Source organism: Medicago truncatula, chromosome 3 (genome assembly GCF_003473485.1).
Source record: "Medicago truncatula cultivar Jemalong A17 chromosome 3, MtrunA17r5.0-ANR, whole genome shotgun sequence".
Classification (NCBI taxonomy): domain Eukaryota; kingdom Viridiplantae; phylum Streptophyta; class Magnoliopsida; order Fabales; family Fabaceae; genus Medicago; species Medicago truncatula.
This window is the reverse complement of record NC_053044.1, coordinates 23,203,489-23,221,572: the sequence shown is the minus strand read 5'-3', so window position 1 is coordinate 23,221,572 and position 18,084 is coordinate 23,203,489. Positions and strand designations below refer to the sequence as shown.

The 18,084-nt window shown below is 33.6% G+C and overlaps 2 protein-coding genes across 2 annotated transcripts; one reads left to right on the top strand and one right to left on the bottom strand.

Moving 5' to 3' along the window:
* The first annotated feature begins 6,171 nt into the window (after positions 1 to 6,171).
* On the top strand, positions 6,172 to 9,096 carry LOC11430865 (probable serine/threonine-protein kinase PBL23). The gene is made up of 5 exons (XM_003599979.2): positions 6,172 to 6,295; positions 6,576 to 6,757; positions 6,842 to 7,031; positions 8,192 to 8,583; positions 8,677 to 9,096. Exons 1-5 carry the CDS (start codon positions 6,172 to 6,174, stop codon positions 9,094 to 9,096), a joined length of 1,308 nt encoding a protein of 435 aa, XP_003600027.2.
* A 1,849-nt stretch (positions 9,097 to 10,945) lies between these two features.
* LOC112420151 (protein MAIN-LIKE 2-like) lies at positions 10,946 to 12,709 on the bottom strand. Its single transcript, XM_024778811.1, has one exon. It carries the CDS (start codon positions 12,707 to 12,709, stop codon positions 10,946 to 10,948), a length of 1,764 nt encoding a protein of 587 aa, XP_024634579.1.
* Positions 12,710 to 18,084: the final 5,375 nt, after the last annotated feature.

The window sequence follows — 18,084 nt, the reverse complement described above, 5'->3', positions numbered from 1 at the left end:
GAGGGCCGACACAACACATATTCAGGCCTAAATCAAATTTCAAGATAAGACCCTTTTAAATTTCATAATAGTACTTCAATGAAATTAATTTATTTTCAATTTTAACTATATTTTTTCATACAGTTTAGATGCAAAATCATATATTAAACTAATGTGAACAACTTCTTTGATATTTATTTTTCTATTGATGATAGAATTAACCAATTTAATCTTTATTGACACAGGATTAATTTTAGAAATAGTAGAATATGAAGTCTTTTTTATCATGTAATTATTTTTTAATAATTTTGTGCCCCATTGTGATTGCATTGATGGTCTTATATTGAGCCAGCTCTGGCAATTGTATTTCAGAATTTATCAAAATATATACTTTTAAGTTTGTTTTTGTACAATTTAAAATATTATAACATGTTATAGTTTTGAGTTTATATTCATAGAAATTTGAAATTAAATATGCATATTTTTATGTTTGTGTGTGAATATTTACATTTTGTATCAATTAGATTCAATTGTAACATCTTTATTTTAATTCACTCTAGTTGTAATCCTCCTATAAAATAGGACACACATATGTAGGATAGTCTTCAGACATGCAATTACCACAAGACTTCTAACCCTTAAATAATGAAATCACCCAAGTATAATACAGATTGTGTGTTCCGGTGATGAAGAATAAAAGCAAATATCTAAGTTGTTCTCCCGTTGATGAAAAATAAGGTAGTTTCTAAATTACCAAATCGCAGGAATATCATCCTTCACCTATTTACAATGAGGAACCAACGCAATAAACTGAATAACATGAATCAGACTATTGTTGTGCATTGAAGTATTAAACGCTATCCACCCCCTTATATCCACTCAAACTTTACCAACCAACGGATAATCAAGAAATAAATGATACCTTTACATGATAATCTATCTTGAAACAATCTTCATACAAATAATGAAACTGTTCACGTATGTAAACACAAGTTAAATTACAATAGATGAGCTGTTCGGTGAAATGTCTTAGGTGGAATTTCAAGAGCACTCTGAATAAGACTTAGATGTAAAATACACTGTTTAAGATCATGGATTCGATCCCCTTACGCTCTCTAGTTGTCTCCTTTTATAGGCATCACTTTCTTGACCTAATGGGCCTTTCTTTGGATGTACATGCCCATTAATCTTGAGGTCCATATGGCTCATTTGTACTAGGTGCGTGGAGCTGATCAAGATTTCTTGCAGTGCTCGTTCGTACAAGACGTGTGGAGTCAAGGGTACACAACTCACGTCATTTGTCCGTGCAGGACGCGTGGCACGTTATGAGATGCTCTCAAGAGGAGGACCACGACGTTACTTGGACAACAACGTGAGAGAGAACTAATGATGTTGATGGTGGTGATCACATGACTTAGACAATCAAACTGAGCTAAGCAGGTGGAGCTCACATGACCTGAACGATCAAGCTAAGCTAAGCTGGTGGAACTCACGTGACCTGAATGATCAAGCTGAGCTAAGCAGGTGGAGCTCACGTGACCTGAACGATCAAGTTGAGTTGTACATGTTGAATAGTCAATGTATATAGGAGTCCACGTGGTATGGTCCTCCATACCAGTCCAGAAACCTTCAAAGGTATCAATTTAATAAATATTTTATTCCAATGATAGCAAAGATGTCAACAAAAAAAATTGCAAAAGGCCAATCTTTTTTTTATTTTTGTCAAGTAGCCTAGTGACTAGAACTCACACAATTAAATTGTGGAGAACTAGAGTGTCTGGGGTTCGAACCCCAGCCCCTGCATATAATATGCAATATCCCTACCAACTGAGCTAAGCTCACGGGGATGCAAAAGGCCAATCTTACTAATTAGTTTTTTTTTAGTAATTTTATTAACTAGTTGTCGGGTTAGTATATTTTTCATTCACTCAGATTTGAACCCGTGACCTTCAACTCCTTCATTCACTAGTCTTTATTTTTTATTTCATTTTTTAGTCATTGCTTAAAAAAGAAAGATCATGGTATTTGTATTGTATGGTCACCGAATTTCCTAAAACTATATTCTTTTCTTATAGATTACCTATTCAAATTCAAATTTATATCAAATATGTCATGTTTTGTGATGTAGACAAACTGAGGGCACGTATCGAGGATGAAGTGGCACCCTAGAAAGACTCGCTCGAAATAACGCAGATTTTGCATCCGATGTCGGAATGATTTGAAATATACCTTTTTCAAAAGTCATGGACCTCACAAGTAAAACTCGTCGCTTTGCCATGACGTAGTGGTGATTTTGGTCATTTGAAGTCGTCTGAAGGCCGAAAACAGCATTTTAATATTTAAGCATATTCTAGATTTTTCTATTTTATTTTGGTTTGTTATTTTTCGGTCCATACGAGTTTGTTATTTCTTTTAGTATTTAAACAGAACTTATGCAGCCTAAAAGACACTTTCTCACTAAATAAACATATTCGATACTTTTCTCTCAATTCTGGTGGATTGCAGAAATCCTTACCAAAGAGTGTTGTGATTCACATCCTAACCAAGTGTTACTTCAAGCAAATTCTCTTTCAATACTATGTTAATGAAGAAGGTTGTGATTCACATCCTAACCAAGTGATGTGTTTGTTACACAGCAGGTGGTTGCTGTGAAACAATTTGACAGAAATGGATTTCAAGGGAACAGGGAGTTTCTTGTAGAGGTTTTGATTTTGAGTCTTTTGCGTAACCCTAACCTTGTCAACTAGGTAAGCTACACATGTGACATGAATGTTGAAAAAGAAGACCAAATGTAACATGAACATTTAGGATATTAATGATGGTACTTTGTTCTACTGTTCTATTGGATTATTACGTATAAGCATAGTTATCAATTGGTACCAGCTTGTGGAAATGTAGCTAGCTATAGTCCCTATATTTCATTGATATTGGTATGATACTGTCCAATGCCGTTAGTTAGAGTAGTTAACTTAAAATGATTTGGAAAAGATAGTTTTCATTTTACATATTTGATCTTCACTTTGCTGCAATAACTTTGGTGCCTAAGTTGTTTGTTTAGCTGACTGGTGTGGCACTCACTAATTTGAGTTTCCATAATCTTTCCAGTTCACTTTTTGATTGAGTTCAACTTTCAGTAGTATTTAGTCATCTCTAATTCCTAGTTACTGTGATTTACTTTCATTTAATTTACCAATCATATGTTTGTTTCATTTTCTCTTTGAAATTCTACTATATTCTGTGAATTGCCTCAGTGTTTAGGTAGGTAGCACATTTACCTTCACTCATGTCATAAATAAGAAGAGATTTTCTACCTAGTGTTCATAGTTTTCTTTTTCACATATACAAAGCGAAATTTTTTAAGAACATACAGTAAAAACAATTTTTTTTGAGAACATGTCAAATTAAGTATCCATTTTAGAAGTTGAATAACAATGTGAGACACTTAAATGCTGTCTCGAGTCAAACTAGAAAAATGAGAAAATGAGAAAATGAGAAATTTTAGAAGTTGAATATTACAAAGAAAAATGAGAAAATGAAAGCACATAATAAGTTCGGGTGAGCTGAAACTGTTTAAGTGATTTGGTTAGCATTAATTTTCTATAATGGTAACTAAATCACTTACTTTGAAGTACCTCATCTTCATAGCAAAGAAGTGTTCCTCTCCCATTCAATCCATTCACACTTTCATCTTTTCCAAACCATTCTCATAGAGTAAGAACAATGTCACCTGTTTTACACACCACCATTTTTATTGGCTTCGTCCTTCACCATTAACAGTGGCAGTGAGAATCGATATTTATTTTATGGAATCAAAAGATAGTTCTTTTATCCACATATATAATTCTGTTGTGCTAATGCTCTCTCATCCTTTAATTAGAAAAATATGCACATCGGTTTTTCCATTCTCCAAGTCCAACACATTAATTTTTTTAATTAGCAGAAAATTACCAATCTATTGTTGTCATGTGTTGCGTTTTGACAAAAGATTCAATTTTTAATTTTTTTAAAGAATATTTTTTTTTTATTAATATTACAATAAAATAATAGATTTGATGCAAAATATATTAAAAAATTAAAATTATTGTATTAAAATTATCGATTATTTTTTAAACACATGTAATCATAATAATATAGATTAAATTAGTGAAATATATAAGATTAAAAATTAACAAGCAACATAATAATGCATTATATAATACTAATAAGAGAATAAATAAATATTAATATTTACTTTTGCGGTTCAGTTCGGTTTGGTTCGGTTTTGAAAAAGTGATCCGAAAATCCGATCCGATCTTAGCAGTTTTTACGAGACAACATCTAAACGCATCCAAATATATTCTAGTTTTTGCGGTTTTCGGTTTTTTTGGAGTAGTTTGCAGTTTTATTTTGGATCGGTTGAATTTGAACACCCCTAATATATACTAGATATACGAGCTTTCTTAAAATATATGATAAATATTTGATAAATCATTTTAAAAATAATTTTTTTTTGAGGAAAAATCATTTTAAAAATAATTATGTTCTACGTGTTAGGAATCTCACATCGAGTATATCAAAATGCTTGATGTGGTACTTAAGTCCTAAGATTCTCCCACCTATTAGACTAGTCTTTAAGTTGGGATTAAGTCCTAACACTATGATTATCTACAAAGTATCGTTATCCATATATATGATACGTCTCCGTCTCCAAATTTTGAAGTATCTTGTCTTCGTAGCAAAAGAAGTATATGCAGAATTTACTTTCTACGCAGAGAAAGCCACTTTTTTAATGCTCCTAACCATTTCTATGTAAAAACGTTCTCCAGAATTTCTCGAATATTCTAAAAAGAATGTTGATTTCCAACTCATAATTTATTTTTTCTCCTCGTGCATGATATTTTGGGTGGGGTTACAATACTTTATTCTAATAAATGGGTGGGGTAAAATACATTAATACGGATGTACATCTTTACCCGAGTTTGAATCTAAATAAATTTCATTAGGCCATATGTGTGTCCTTAAGACCTACAATATGATATTATTAAGCCGGACACATTCATTAGGTTTTGAACCCCAAGTCTCACAATATAGTATGTGACTATGTGAGTGTCATATAGGACTTGTCATTTCGTCTACATAAGAAAATGCATTAATACGGTTGTGGATTTTATTTCAATTTTAAGTCTCTAGTAAAATTTGAAAAAACAATCCCCGTGAGCGTAGCTCAGTTGGTAGGGATATTGCATATTATATGCAGGAGTTGGGGTTCGAACCCCGGACACTCCACTTCTCCACAATTAAATTGTGTGAGCTCTAGCTTACTTGACAAAAAAAAAAATTGAAAAAACAAAAGACAAAACAATTAAGGGAGAATTACGATGTATTTACTTCATTATAATTACTATTTTGTTAAGGAGTATATTTATGATTTAATTTGTTTGCACCAGCACCGATATGGTATAAATCTTTATTCACATACATCTTGTTAAATCATTGTTCAGATGCACGTGTAAAAAAGTTTTACACCATCATAAAAATTAATCTTATATTTACTTCTTCAGGTCACTATTATAAAAACTATTTCTTTTAAATTAATTTAACATTTGATTTATCTAGTCTATATTATAATCTAGATACATCAATTATTCAATGAATCTAAAAAAAGAATATTTGCTAGGAAGTAGATGGAAACGACACAAATGTAAATATGCTCATGCTCAACCATGTAACATATCATTATTTTATTTTTCTTTGTTGGATTCATAAAGGAGACCTCTTCTATATTAGGTGAAAGATCATGAGAGAGATAAGATAAAGTGTATAAAATCCTACATTAATTGTTGTGACAGATAATTATAGGTAATGAGAACCATAGTTTAACAAAAATGACTCACATTAGTTATTTCTGGTTTAGCAAATTTGACCAAGTCTTCATTTCCGTTTTTCCAAACTCAAAGAACCCTTTGAAGAAAAACAAAGCAAAATAAACCATGTTGAGATGACAAGATTCTCTGAATCTTGAATATCAACGTGGTTTTGATTAATAACATCTAAAGCAGATTATTTTAAAAGTTTTATAGAATAATTTGTAAAAGGTTATTCTGGCATTAGATTATTAGACAAACATTTGCATGCTGCAGAAACATTATGGATTTGGAAAGGTTAAAGTTTTGTAATTGTTGGGTTTGATTAGATTAAATTTTAAGGTGGAAAATGAGTTGTTTTCCATGTTGTACGTCTGAAGAGAGGATCAAGAAGAGGTCATTGAAGAAAAGCATTAAGCAATACCATGATGCAAAAGTTTTAACTTCATTTACAAATATCTCTTTTAAAACTGGTAAATTAATCTCTAAATATCAATGTTTATGCTAATATCTAAATATCTCTTTTATTATTATTTTATTGTCTGATTTACCAACCAAAGTTCTAAATAATTTAATGTATTATGCGTTGAGCTTAATGTTGTTTGAATTTCAAATTATGTGTCAGTTTTATCCAAATCCTCTAAAATGGATTTATATGTAATGTTAGCACAATCACAATAGGTTTCATCAACTCTTATTTTCTTAATGATGAAAGCACCTTTGTTAAAAACTTGAACACATTTTACATTGTAGATAGTGGCAAGAGAAGGTTCATAGCAGAGGAGTTAGCAAAGCTTGGTAAAGGAAATGTTACTTCTAAGATTTTCACTTATCGGGAGCTATGTGTCGCAACTGAAAATTTTCAACCTACCAATATGATCGGAGAAGGAGGTTTTGGAAGGGTATACAAAGGAACGATTAAAAACACAAATCAAGTAATAATTCAACCAAATTCATCTTTACAATGTTAGGTGAAAAAAGACTATAACATCCTAATCAAGTGCTTTGTTACATTGCAGATTGTTGCTGTGAAGGCACTTGACAGAAATGGATTTCAAGGGAACAGAGAATTCCTTGTAGAGGTTTTGATTTTGAGTCTTTTGCACCATCCTAACCTTGTTAACTTGGTAGGGTATTGTGCTGAAGGTGATCAGAGGGTTTTGGTTTATGAATACATGGCCAATGGTTGCTTAGAAGAGCACTTGCTTGGTAAGTTATTGTGCTTCTTAATTAACACAATGCCCTTGTCCTGCAATACATAACAGAATGGCATCCAATTTAAGAATCCAATTTGAATAAATGCGTCTACACTTCATATTGAAGACATGTCTAGTGTCCGACATATGTCAATGTGTTTTTTTTTTTTTTTTTGAAGCAAATATTTGTCAACGTGTTATAAGTAACGAGACTGACACATGTGATTACATTCAAATTTTCACATTCCCAAATCAATGATTGCGTTGGACCTGTCAGTTTAAGTGTTGTGCCTGAGACATGGATCAATGTTTCATAGGTGAACAACGGATCATCACCAATGTTTGATTTAAGAAAAATTTTGTTTTCATGTTTTTACTTTTAATTCTAAAGTAAAATTGCTACATTTCTTTGTTTCTTGTTTCCAATGATTTGTACTGAAAACAGTAAATATATTTGTAATTATTAGTTAAAAAACAAAAACATTTTCTGATAAAGAAATTTGAAGCATCTTGGCATAGTAGCATAGTGGCCAGGGCCGTCCATGTGGAGGTGCAAACAGCTCTATAGAGCTGAGTTTCCCCAATTTTGGGGTCCAAAATAATTTTTTTAATGTACAATGCACTAAAAATATAATATATATATATATATATATATATATATATATATACCCCTAGCATTATAGAAATAACAAAACAGAAAGTGCGCCCCATTAGTATTTCTTAGTGTTGTTATTCAAGGTGCCATCAGTTCAACTCATCAATGGTAGTTTTTCATATTTTTTCCAGCATGATAATTTTTTTCTTTTGGGCCTAATTTTTCATATTTCATCAATGGTAGTTCAACTCTTTTGGGCCCAATTTTTTTCTTTTTTTAAGAACACTCTTAATTTTTGGCACATACTTGTCGTATAAAATCGCAAAGTTCTAACAACAATCAATATAATTATTCTCTAAAAAAAAAAAAAAAAAAAGTCAAACATTATAATTATAGTTTTTTTTCTCTTCTAAATTTTTTTAGAGGTCTAATTTTACTAAGAAAGTCGGGCCTCCAGTTTCACAGGGACGGCCCTGATAGTGGCCTCCGGTCACAATAGAATTCTACATTTTTAAAAATCATGACCCCATCATTATTTACTATGAGAATTATCTAACCAACAATAAAATTATTATCAGATTTAGCTCCTGGTAGAAAGCCTTTGGACTGGAAAACAAGAATGAAAATTGCAGAAGGAGCAGCAAAAGGGCTTGAATATTTACACGAAGAAGCAAACCCTCCGGTGATATATCGCGATTTCAAAGCATCAAACATACTATTAGATGAAAACTACAATCCAAAGCTTTCTGATTTTGGACTTGCAAAGCTTGGCCCGACTGGTGAGAAAGAACATGTATCCACCAGAGTGATGGGAACTTATGGCTATTGTGCTCCTGAGTATGCATCAACAGGGCAGCTTAGTACAAAATCAGATGTGTATAGTTTTGGAGTTGTGTTTTTGGAGATTATCACAGGCAGAAGAGTCATTGACAATTCTAGGCCATCAGAAGAGCAAAATTTAGTCCTTTGGGTAAGTCTTCAAACCTTTCTTATGTACCAAAAATCATAAGAGACAGAAAGAAATTCACATTATTCATTATGATGGATGTTTCTTCTTTTTCAGGCACAGCCTCTTCTAAGAGACAGAAAGAAATTCACACAAATGGCAGATCCATTGCTAGAAGATAAGTACCCTATAAAGGGTCTATATCAAGCTCTAGCAATTGCAGCTATGTGTCTGCAAGAGGAAGCTGATACTAGGCCTTTAATCAGTGATGTAGTTACAGCTCTTGAGTTTTTAGCAAACAAGAAAGAAGAGGATGGAGGACAATATACAAAAGAGACTTTTGCTTCTCAGGGTGGAAATGATAATGGAAACGATGAAGCTAATGTTGTACACGATGATGATGATGATGATGATGACGACGACAATGAAGAGGATGAGGATAGTGATGACGATGATGAGGATGCTGATAGTGATAATGATAATGATGACAAAGGTCATAGTGATAATGATAATGATGATAAAGGTCATAGAAGATAGTGAATTAATTTTGTTTTGGACCGAGCTCAGGCCCAATACAGATTGAAAATGGTGGAAAAAAAATAGCAAACTCATAGTTTGAGCACCTAAATGGTTCACAAGGAAATAGAAACTATACCTCATTTATAGCAAATTCAAGTTTTTAATACCTACTTGTCAATCCTAATATAATGCCATTCAATTTTATGAATTAGCTTACGGCTTGTGTTAGGATATCAAGCATGGCAACAGTTAGCTTATATCCGAGAATAAGAACTTGATGGCTGGGTTAACATGCTTGTATTCATTCTTGCATCAAGTTCTGTAATCAAAAGATCATGCCTGAACTCAACACTTTTTTCAATATGTTAATAGAGTCTTCATTAAGGAGCTTCTAGAGTATAGCTGATATATCAAAAGGTTTCAAATTTCCATACAATTTTATTTTATTACAAAGAACTTGGGGAAGGGGAGAAGTCTTATTAATTAAAGTGGCACATACAATTGATTTTGTAAATAATAAAAAAAATGAATTGATTTTAACTAGTGATTCAAATAACAGTTTACACCAACATAGTGTGACACAGTTAGTAGATAATTGGATCCCCAAGCAAGTGGCCATGAGTTTAATCGTTGGCCGGTGCATATGAAATAACACTTCTGGAAATGATAACTATTTTATTGCAACAAATGGAAGATTCGGTAGTAGTGATCAATTGACATTATAGCTTGATGAGTACACTTTAAAACTCATCAAGCTCACATCAACTTAGAATTTGTCATCTCTACCAATCTATTTTTTCCCTAGAGATGCAACTTCTTCATCCAAGCTCTTTTTTCTCATTCTTGATCACAACCATCATCCTAAACAAATCCTAACATCTTCTTGTGCTAATAATAATTTACGGTCCAAAAAACATAGTTCTTTATTTGACTGTACAAATCTAAAAAACTTGATATATCCTTTATGGGGATCAAGTAGACGCCAATATTTGGCCACCACAATTTTGAGATACAATGCAAAGATGAATTTGCAAGCATTACCATGATGTCACAGAATTATAGAATTCTTGAAGTCACCGACTCTGATCATAGACACAAAGTTGTAAGAACCGATTAATGGAATAATATTTGTCCCACCAACTTTAAGAACACTGCTATAGGTTACACTTTCTAAGACACGGTTCAGATTCTCCAAACCTTACACTCTACGGTTGCATACCATAAAATCAATATATACCATATCGATTTCAATATTCCAATGATCTGCATAATAGTCTCAACTTCAGTCACCTCACATTTACTCACCTAGTTCTAATGACTGCCAGTGAAAGCTAATACATAGAACAGATTGTTCAAGAAAAAAAGCACAATACGGGAACAACATATATAGAGTTAGTTTAGGAACCAATTTCTCGAGGTTTCATCCATTTCTCTTGAATAGACTATATATTAAGGCTGTATTCTGATTTTTTTTTTTCCCCAGTCTTCCCCTAAATATATTATACTTCATGATTTTTTCTTTACTGCACTTCATTATTTATTCTTTATCACATTGACCAAGTGTTATCACCATACTTGCTCTATCGATATGTATATATATATATATATAAATGTGTGTGTGCGTAAAAGCATAGCAACATATATATATATATATGTCAGTCTGTCAAGCCGATCTTACTAAAGATAAATAACACAAGCATAGGAGATAATAAAAACATTATATCATAAGTCATCTAAATTAGTCATACTTACTCTTTCAATTGTTATCAACATGAGGGTATGAAAAGACTCACTATCACAAGTTTCATAAAGAGAGTTTTGAAACCAAATAGTGTTTTAAAATATGATGATGATAATTGTTGATTCCTTAGAACACTAGTGAGGAGCTGCTTGACACTTCTTCCCTCTTCTCCCTTGAATTTATTAACTGTAAGACCTCTTCCTGTTGTCTTTCCAGATGCTCCTGTTCTCTTGCCAGACGTGTGAGTTCCTCTTGATTCTTCAAGTATTTCTCTTTTAAGAAAACTAATACATCATCATCACTTTCTTTTCTTTCTATAAGTGTTTGTTTAGCTCCTGCAGCCATATCAGAGTGAAACTGAAGATTATGCTGCGCTACAGTTGCATTGTTGGAAGAAGAGACTCTGTTTCTGAGAGCATAGCGACAGCTTTCACCATCATCATTTCCACTTTCCTTAGCGTTTCCCTCACAAGGTCGATGTTTCCATGGACTTGCACTTCTCTTCTGCTGCACAGTTTTCTTAACAAAATTGTTGCAATTAGGTACAAATTTCTTCCACCACTCTGCATAACGAGTGGTAACATCTGCCTCAAACAACCTCGATGGAAAATACACATGTTCATCAGATATGGGCCTGTTGTAGTTTTCCCAAGCAACAGATTCAGTCTCATTGAACCTAGGCACGTAACTTGGAATATCTTGATCCATTCCAAATTGCAAAGCAACTCTATGTGGGAGATATTGAACTACAAAGTCAATTCCAACAAGCTCAGAAACTCTCATACATCTAACAAATGACAGCATTGTGTCATCCAAATCAGTCTTAAATACCCAAGTTCCATCATTTGGATAAAACAGTTCACACTTCTCAGCAAATCTAACATATGGACGCCAAAGAAAATGATTCTTTGCTGAGTTTAATTCCAACCTAACATTGTCAACATTTAAGTTCTCACTCTCAGCATTATGCCACCTAAACAAAAAAGGGTCTTCATAGTTGATCAGCATGGGTTGTGGTTGTAAATTTTTGAACCTCTCCCAAACCCAAACTTGAACCAAGTAAAAGGGTGATTGAAGAATAGCCTCCATGGGAAGTCTATCACCACCAACAGGAAGTTTTGACAAATTAACTAATATGTTCTTAAGTAAACCTAAATCCTTATACAAACTAGCCAAAACTGCAGGTGCTAATGCAATAGGATTTCCTCTAGCAAGATGAATAGCAACACGAAAGAAAGAACTATTCACAACACGACTTTTATAAGGATGAACAAAAATTGACAACCAAGTAGCAAGAAATGCTTCATGTTCAAGTTCATTACCTTTATCAATGAAAACATCCATCCATACCCTTGTTCTAGCATTAGCTGACTTAGTCTTATAAAGTTGCTGTCTTTCAAGGATCAATTCCTTTTCCACCTCTTTCATTTCTTGGTCTTGAAGTGTAATGAAAACAGGATCACCAAGAATAGGGTAACCCCCTAAAACCATAACATCTTCCAAAGTGATAGTTGCCTCACCAAATGGAAAAACAAATGTGTTTGTCTCACAACACCATTTCTCAACAACCCCAAATAGCAAGTTATGATCTTTCTTTATGCAACACTTGGTACTCATAATAGCTTCAAAGATGCCAACTTTCTTCCACACATATTCAAATTTGGGTTTAAGTTGATCAACCCAATAAACCCATTTTTCTGTTACGGGGCGTGGCCATCCAATGAAGTTGATTTTCAAAGGCCACTCCTCTGGGTCAAAAAGAGAAGATGGATTAAACCCAGAAGGTGGTTCTTCAATGGTGTTTGAAATGGGTTTGAGAAAATGGGCGATTCTGAGAATTGGTTCACTGTCACCAGCTGGTGAAAGCATGTGATCTTCCTTCACCTCCATCAAACTATCTTCTTCTTCCGATGCTTGTTTGTTCTTCTTCTTCTTCGTGGATTTGTTTGACTTTGACACGATTGTTGAAAAAAGCTTAAATTTTGAGTAAGAAACTTCAATTGGGTAATGTAACGGTTGAAAATGAGAAAGTGATAGCTTTGAAACAAAATAAAAATGGTAGAATTACACAACGGTAGGGAGAGAAATTCACTGTAAAACAAACCATTCTTGCTCATTACTAGGGGAGAATTGCTGTTGACACATTACCTAGAAACACTAGTAATTTATCCAAATGCCCCTCGGCAGAACCGGCTGCAGTTAACTGCTGAGGAAAACTTCGGCAGTAAACTACCGAGGAAAACTGAAAACTTCGGCAGTTAACTGCCGAGGAAACCTCAAACTTGATTTTTTTCTTTTTGACAAAATCCCTGCACAGCCAAAGTTTTCAGTTTTCCTCAGTAGTTTACTGCCGAAGTTTTTCTCGGCAGTCAACTGCAGCCGTATTTCTAAAACTTCGGCAGTTAACTGCCGAGGGGCATTTGAGTAATTTACTCGTGTGGCACAGCCAAACCAAATGTGAGAACAGCAATTCTCTTACTAGGGAGAGAAACGAATGGGGAAATGTGTATGTAGAATACCCAAATTACCCTTATGCTCATTGTAACAAATTTATGAAACCAAATAAGCCAGGGTGTCATTTGAATTATGTTTAAACGTGTCATTGGTCCCTGCACTTTCTTCAGATTTTGGCATTGGTCCCTGCACTTTCTTCAGATTTTGGCATTGGTCCCTGCACTTTTTTTTATTTGGCATTGGTCCATGTACTTTGTAAAAATATTGGTATTGGTTCGTCTGTTGACTTTCTGTTAAAAAAAAACACAAAACTAACGGAGTGCCACGTGGCCCAATCATTTCACACCACGTGGCATCAATATCAATATTTTTACAAAGTGCAGGGACCAATACTAATATTTTTACAAAGTGCAGGGACTAATACCAATAGTTTTGTGTTTTTTTTTTTTAACAGAAAGTTAACAGAGGGACCAATATCAATATTTTTACAAAGTGCAGGGACCAATTTCAAACAAAAAAACATGTAGGGACCAATGCCAAAATCTGATGAAAGTGCAGGGACTAAAGACATATTTAAGCCTTTGAATTATGTTAGATTTTTTTGTAACGGATTTGAAAATGGGAATAGAGTGACTTTGAACATAGAATACCCAAATTACCCTTATGGTCTTTGATTCTTTATTTTTTTATTTTAACGGATTTGAAATGACTAATACCTCAATTTCGTCCCTGAATTTTGCGAAATATCAAATTAGTCCCTAAATTTTACACACGTCCATCAAATCAGTCCCTCCGTCCAAAAGGTCTGTTAGTAGTGATGATGTGGCTTCTTGCATGCTGTGTCCTGTACACATGTCAACAAGTCAGTCACGTGTACAAGGACTAAATTGATGGAAATGGTCAAAATTCGAGATTTAACGTTTCAGTCTCTTTTTTTTCTATGTTTCTAATTATACCCCTCTATTACCATTGTCTTTCATCCTCATATTCCCTAACCTTTCACCTTCCCGCCTAAACCGTCACCCTCTTCACTTCACCAAAATCATCATCATCATCACCGGCGATCATTCTTGGAAAAGATTTGATTTTGAAGTCAGATTTCGTGGTTTGTCAAGGTAACACCATTCAACTTTGTTTTCCATTCACTCTTGTTCGTTTCTCTCTGTTTTGTGTCTGTTTTTTGTGATTTTCGGTTTTAGTTTTAGGCATTATTTTTTCAACTTTTAACTTTATATCATGTTTCGTTGATGTTTGTTTGTGATTGTTGTGTGTTTGATTGCGTTTTTTAGATTAGTAATTTTAGGACTTTTTATTAGAAACTTAATAAAATCATATTAAGTTATGTTTGGTACTAAAAATAAAGAACATTATATTTGTACCGAACAAAATCACGTTAAAGGAAAAAAAACTAATCGAAGAAGTTAGAAGGCTTATACATGTCATTAATAATAGTCCTGCACTTTGTAAAAGTAACAGAATGTCAGATGGCCCATTCATTTTATGCCATGTGGCACAGTAAAAAAGACAAAATATATTATTTTATTAACAAATATATTATTTAGAAGAACAATAATAATAAACAAAATAAAATCCCATTTTCTTCCTCAATTTATCATTACAATCTCAGCTCTTGCAAAACTCAGTGGAACACTCAATTACAATCGAAAGGTAAGCAACAAGAAGCAAAATAGAATAACTAAACAGCAACACGAAACACAGGTTCCACCTACATAGTATAACACAACATAAACAATGCAACAGTGGAAGATTAAAAGATCTTGTAACAGAAAAAAACTTCAACAAAATGATCTCAAAACCAGACAGATAGGAAAACTGCAGCCAGCATAACCCTTAAAAGAAAGTTAACCTCTGTAAGCTTCAAAAGCGATGTGGGACTACCAATTGGTCTACATATGTTTCACAAAACACATGTGCATAGAGATTGAAGTTAACAATTATTACTTCGTATCCATGAACATAGTTCAATTCGTAAAGACATGCATTATTGTTATAGGTAGGGGTTGAAGTTCGAACCTCGCACACCTCATTTATTCACCTTAAAAAATATGAATATTAGTCACTGGACTACTTGACAAAGAAAAAAACAATTGTTACTTATAATAACTATTGCCCCTGAAAAAGATTATTATTACCAATTATATATTGTGAATAATATAATATTACATATTTTATCAATTTCTTCCTCACATTAACTGACACTCCATTTCCTTATATTATGTAGGCTAAAGTGCACTTTTCCCCTCTTAAGTTTCAAAAACTTGCAATTTTGGCCCCTCCTATGTATAAAAACTACAATTTTGACCCTCTAAGATTTAACCCCTTTGCATCTTTGGTCATTTCGGTCAATTTTGACCAGTCAATGCCTACGTGGCATGCCACGTGTGTAATTATTAAATTAAAAAATATTAAAAAAATCATATAATAATTTTTTTAATTAAATAAAAAATTAAGGAAAAAATTGAAAATATATATATATATTTTTTAACAAAAACCTTTTATAATTCCATTGAAAATCCACCAAAACTGAATTAAAAAAAGTGCATAGCAATTGATCTTGTTTTTTTCGAAGGATGCATAACAATTGATCTTGATGAGGCCATGACCTCTCTTGCGCAGTGGGTAACTGCAACAGCGTTCTTCTTCCGGCCAAAGCATTGCACCTGTTCCATTTTGCTGAGCTTTTTTCTCTCTCTGCCGCAACCAACACAGCAGCTGAAGCACATAGCTTCTTTCTCTCAATCTTTTATTTCTTCTTCATCTTCACTTCTTCCTCTCAATCCCAATCCAACCAAAAAAAAATATTAACAAGAAATGATGCTGAGAAGAGAAGGGTAGGAGCACAAATTCATCAAAACCATAATCACCTTATATTGCTCAAATTGGAAGATTTAAAAATAAATAAATTGGAACAATCATAATATTTCACAATCCCAATTTCTCCGATCTAGTCCTATACAGATTTGAGAATTTCCAAAACTTGCTCAAACGCTTCTTCAACGACCTGGAGTTAGAATTCAGGTTACAAGTCTTTCACAACGGTCTCCGACGGCGGCATAATCAGATTTGCGGCGAGAGACGTAAGGTGAAACAGAGAGCGGAAATATCAACGGTGGTGGAAGATGATTGGTTGTTTCGAAATTTCTAGAACAGAGGCCGACGATGCTGGTGAAATCAGAAATACGGTGCTGGTGATTGTGTTACATACGACGGCGTTTTGTGTGTTTTTTTCTTGAGTAGCAGCGTGAGAAATGAAGGAAGAAGATGATGAGGAAGGAAAAAATTATTTTCTTGGTTTTTTTTTCTGATTTTTTATTTTATTTTTCATTTATTTAATTTAAAAAATGGTTACATGCTTTTTTAATATTTTTTTAATTTAATAATTACACATGTGGCATGCCACGTAGGCATTGACTGGTCAAAATTGACCAAAAGGACCAAAGATGCAAAGGGGTTAAATCTTAAAGGGTCAAAATTGTAGTTTTTGTACATAGGGGGCCAAAATTGCAAGTTTTTGAAACTTAGGGGGGGAAAAGTGCACTTTAGCCTATTATGTATTTTATTCGATATTTATCACGGTTGCTAACAAAAAGAAGCTGTTTTAGGATTTGAATTCAAGAAAGATGTGATGATATATTGGAAAAACCTATGTTTCATATGGGATAGATAAGACTTTTGGTAAGAGTTTATATAGACTAGACAATCCTCACCTTATGAACCGGTTTTTAAGGATGAGTTAGACCTCCAATTTCATTATGGTATCAGAGCCTGTCGATATCAAGGGCCACCTACCGATTCACGCACCAAGCTCAAAGAGCGCTGCTGGGCGTGACGGGCGATTCACGCACCAAAAGCCCAAAGAGTGCTGGGTGTGACGGGGGTGTATTGGGAAAAACTCATGTCCCACATCGGATAGATAAGAGTTTATATAGAGGAGGCAATCCGCACCTTACGATCCGGTTTTTAAGGATGAGTTAGGCCTTCAATTTCATTATGGTATCAGAGCCTGTCGATTTCAAGGGTCACTTACCGATTCACGCACCAAGCCCAAAGAGCGTTGCTGGGCGTGACGGCCGATTCACGCACCAAAGCCCAAAGAGTGTTGGGCATGACGGGGGTGTATTGGGAAAAATGTCCCACATCGGATAGATAAGACTCTTGGTAAGAGCTTATATAGGTGAGGCAATCCTCACCATATGAACCGTTTTTAAGGATGAGTTAGTCCCTCAATTTCATTAGATCATGGTATATTGTTTCAACTATTTTAGCCTCACATAGGTTTTGGTGTGACCTTTATCTATTACATCTCCCATTGCGAATCATTTAATTAAACGTCCTCGTAAGCTTAGGTTAGTTGATTGGGATAATGCACAAAATATGCAAGGTCTGGGGTTCGAACCCCGACCACTAAAAAAAAATTTAATTAAACAAAGTAGGCTTAACAAATATGCCTCTAATACCCATGGCAAGAAACACTCAAAGGAGCAATGCTTTGAGCCTGTTGACAAAAGTTTTATGAAACTGTTTAAGGGAACATATGAAAATAACTTATGAGATTTTTCATAAGCTTTTTCAACTTATTTTCATAAGTTCTCCGATATAACTTTAATTACTTGTAGCATATGTAAAAATAATTAAACTTTATTTATCTTTTTCTATAGAAATAACTTATGTAAGCTTATACATAAACGCTTATCATAATAAACAATTATGCTATAAATTGCAAATAAGTTGTTTATCCAAAGAGACCCTTAAGCTGCATGAGCTTATATTTTATCAACAATAAATACCTC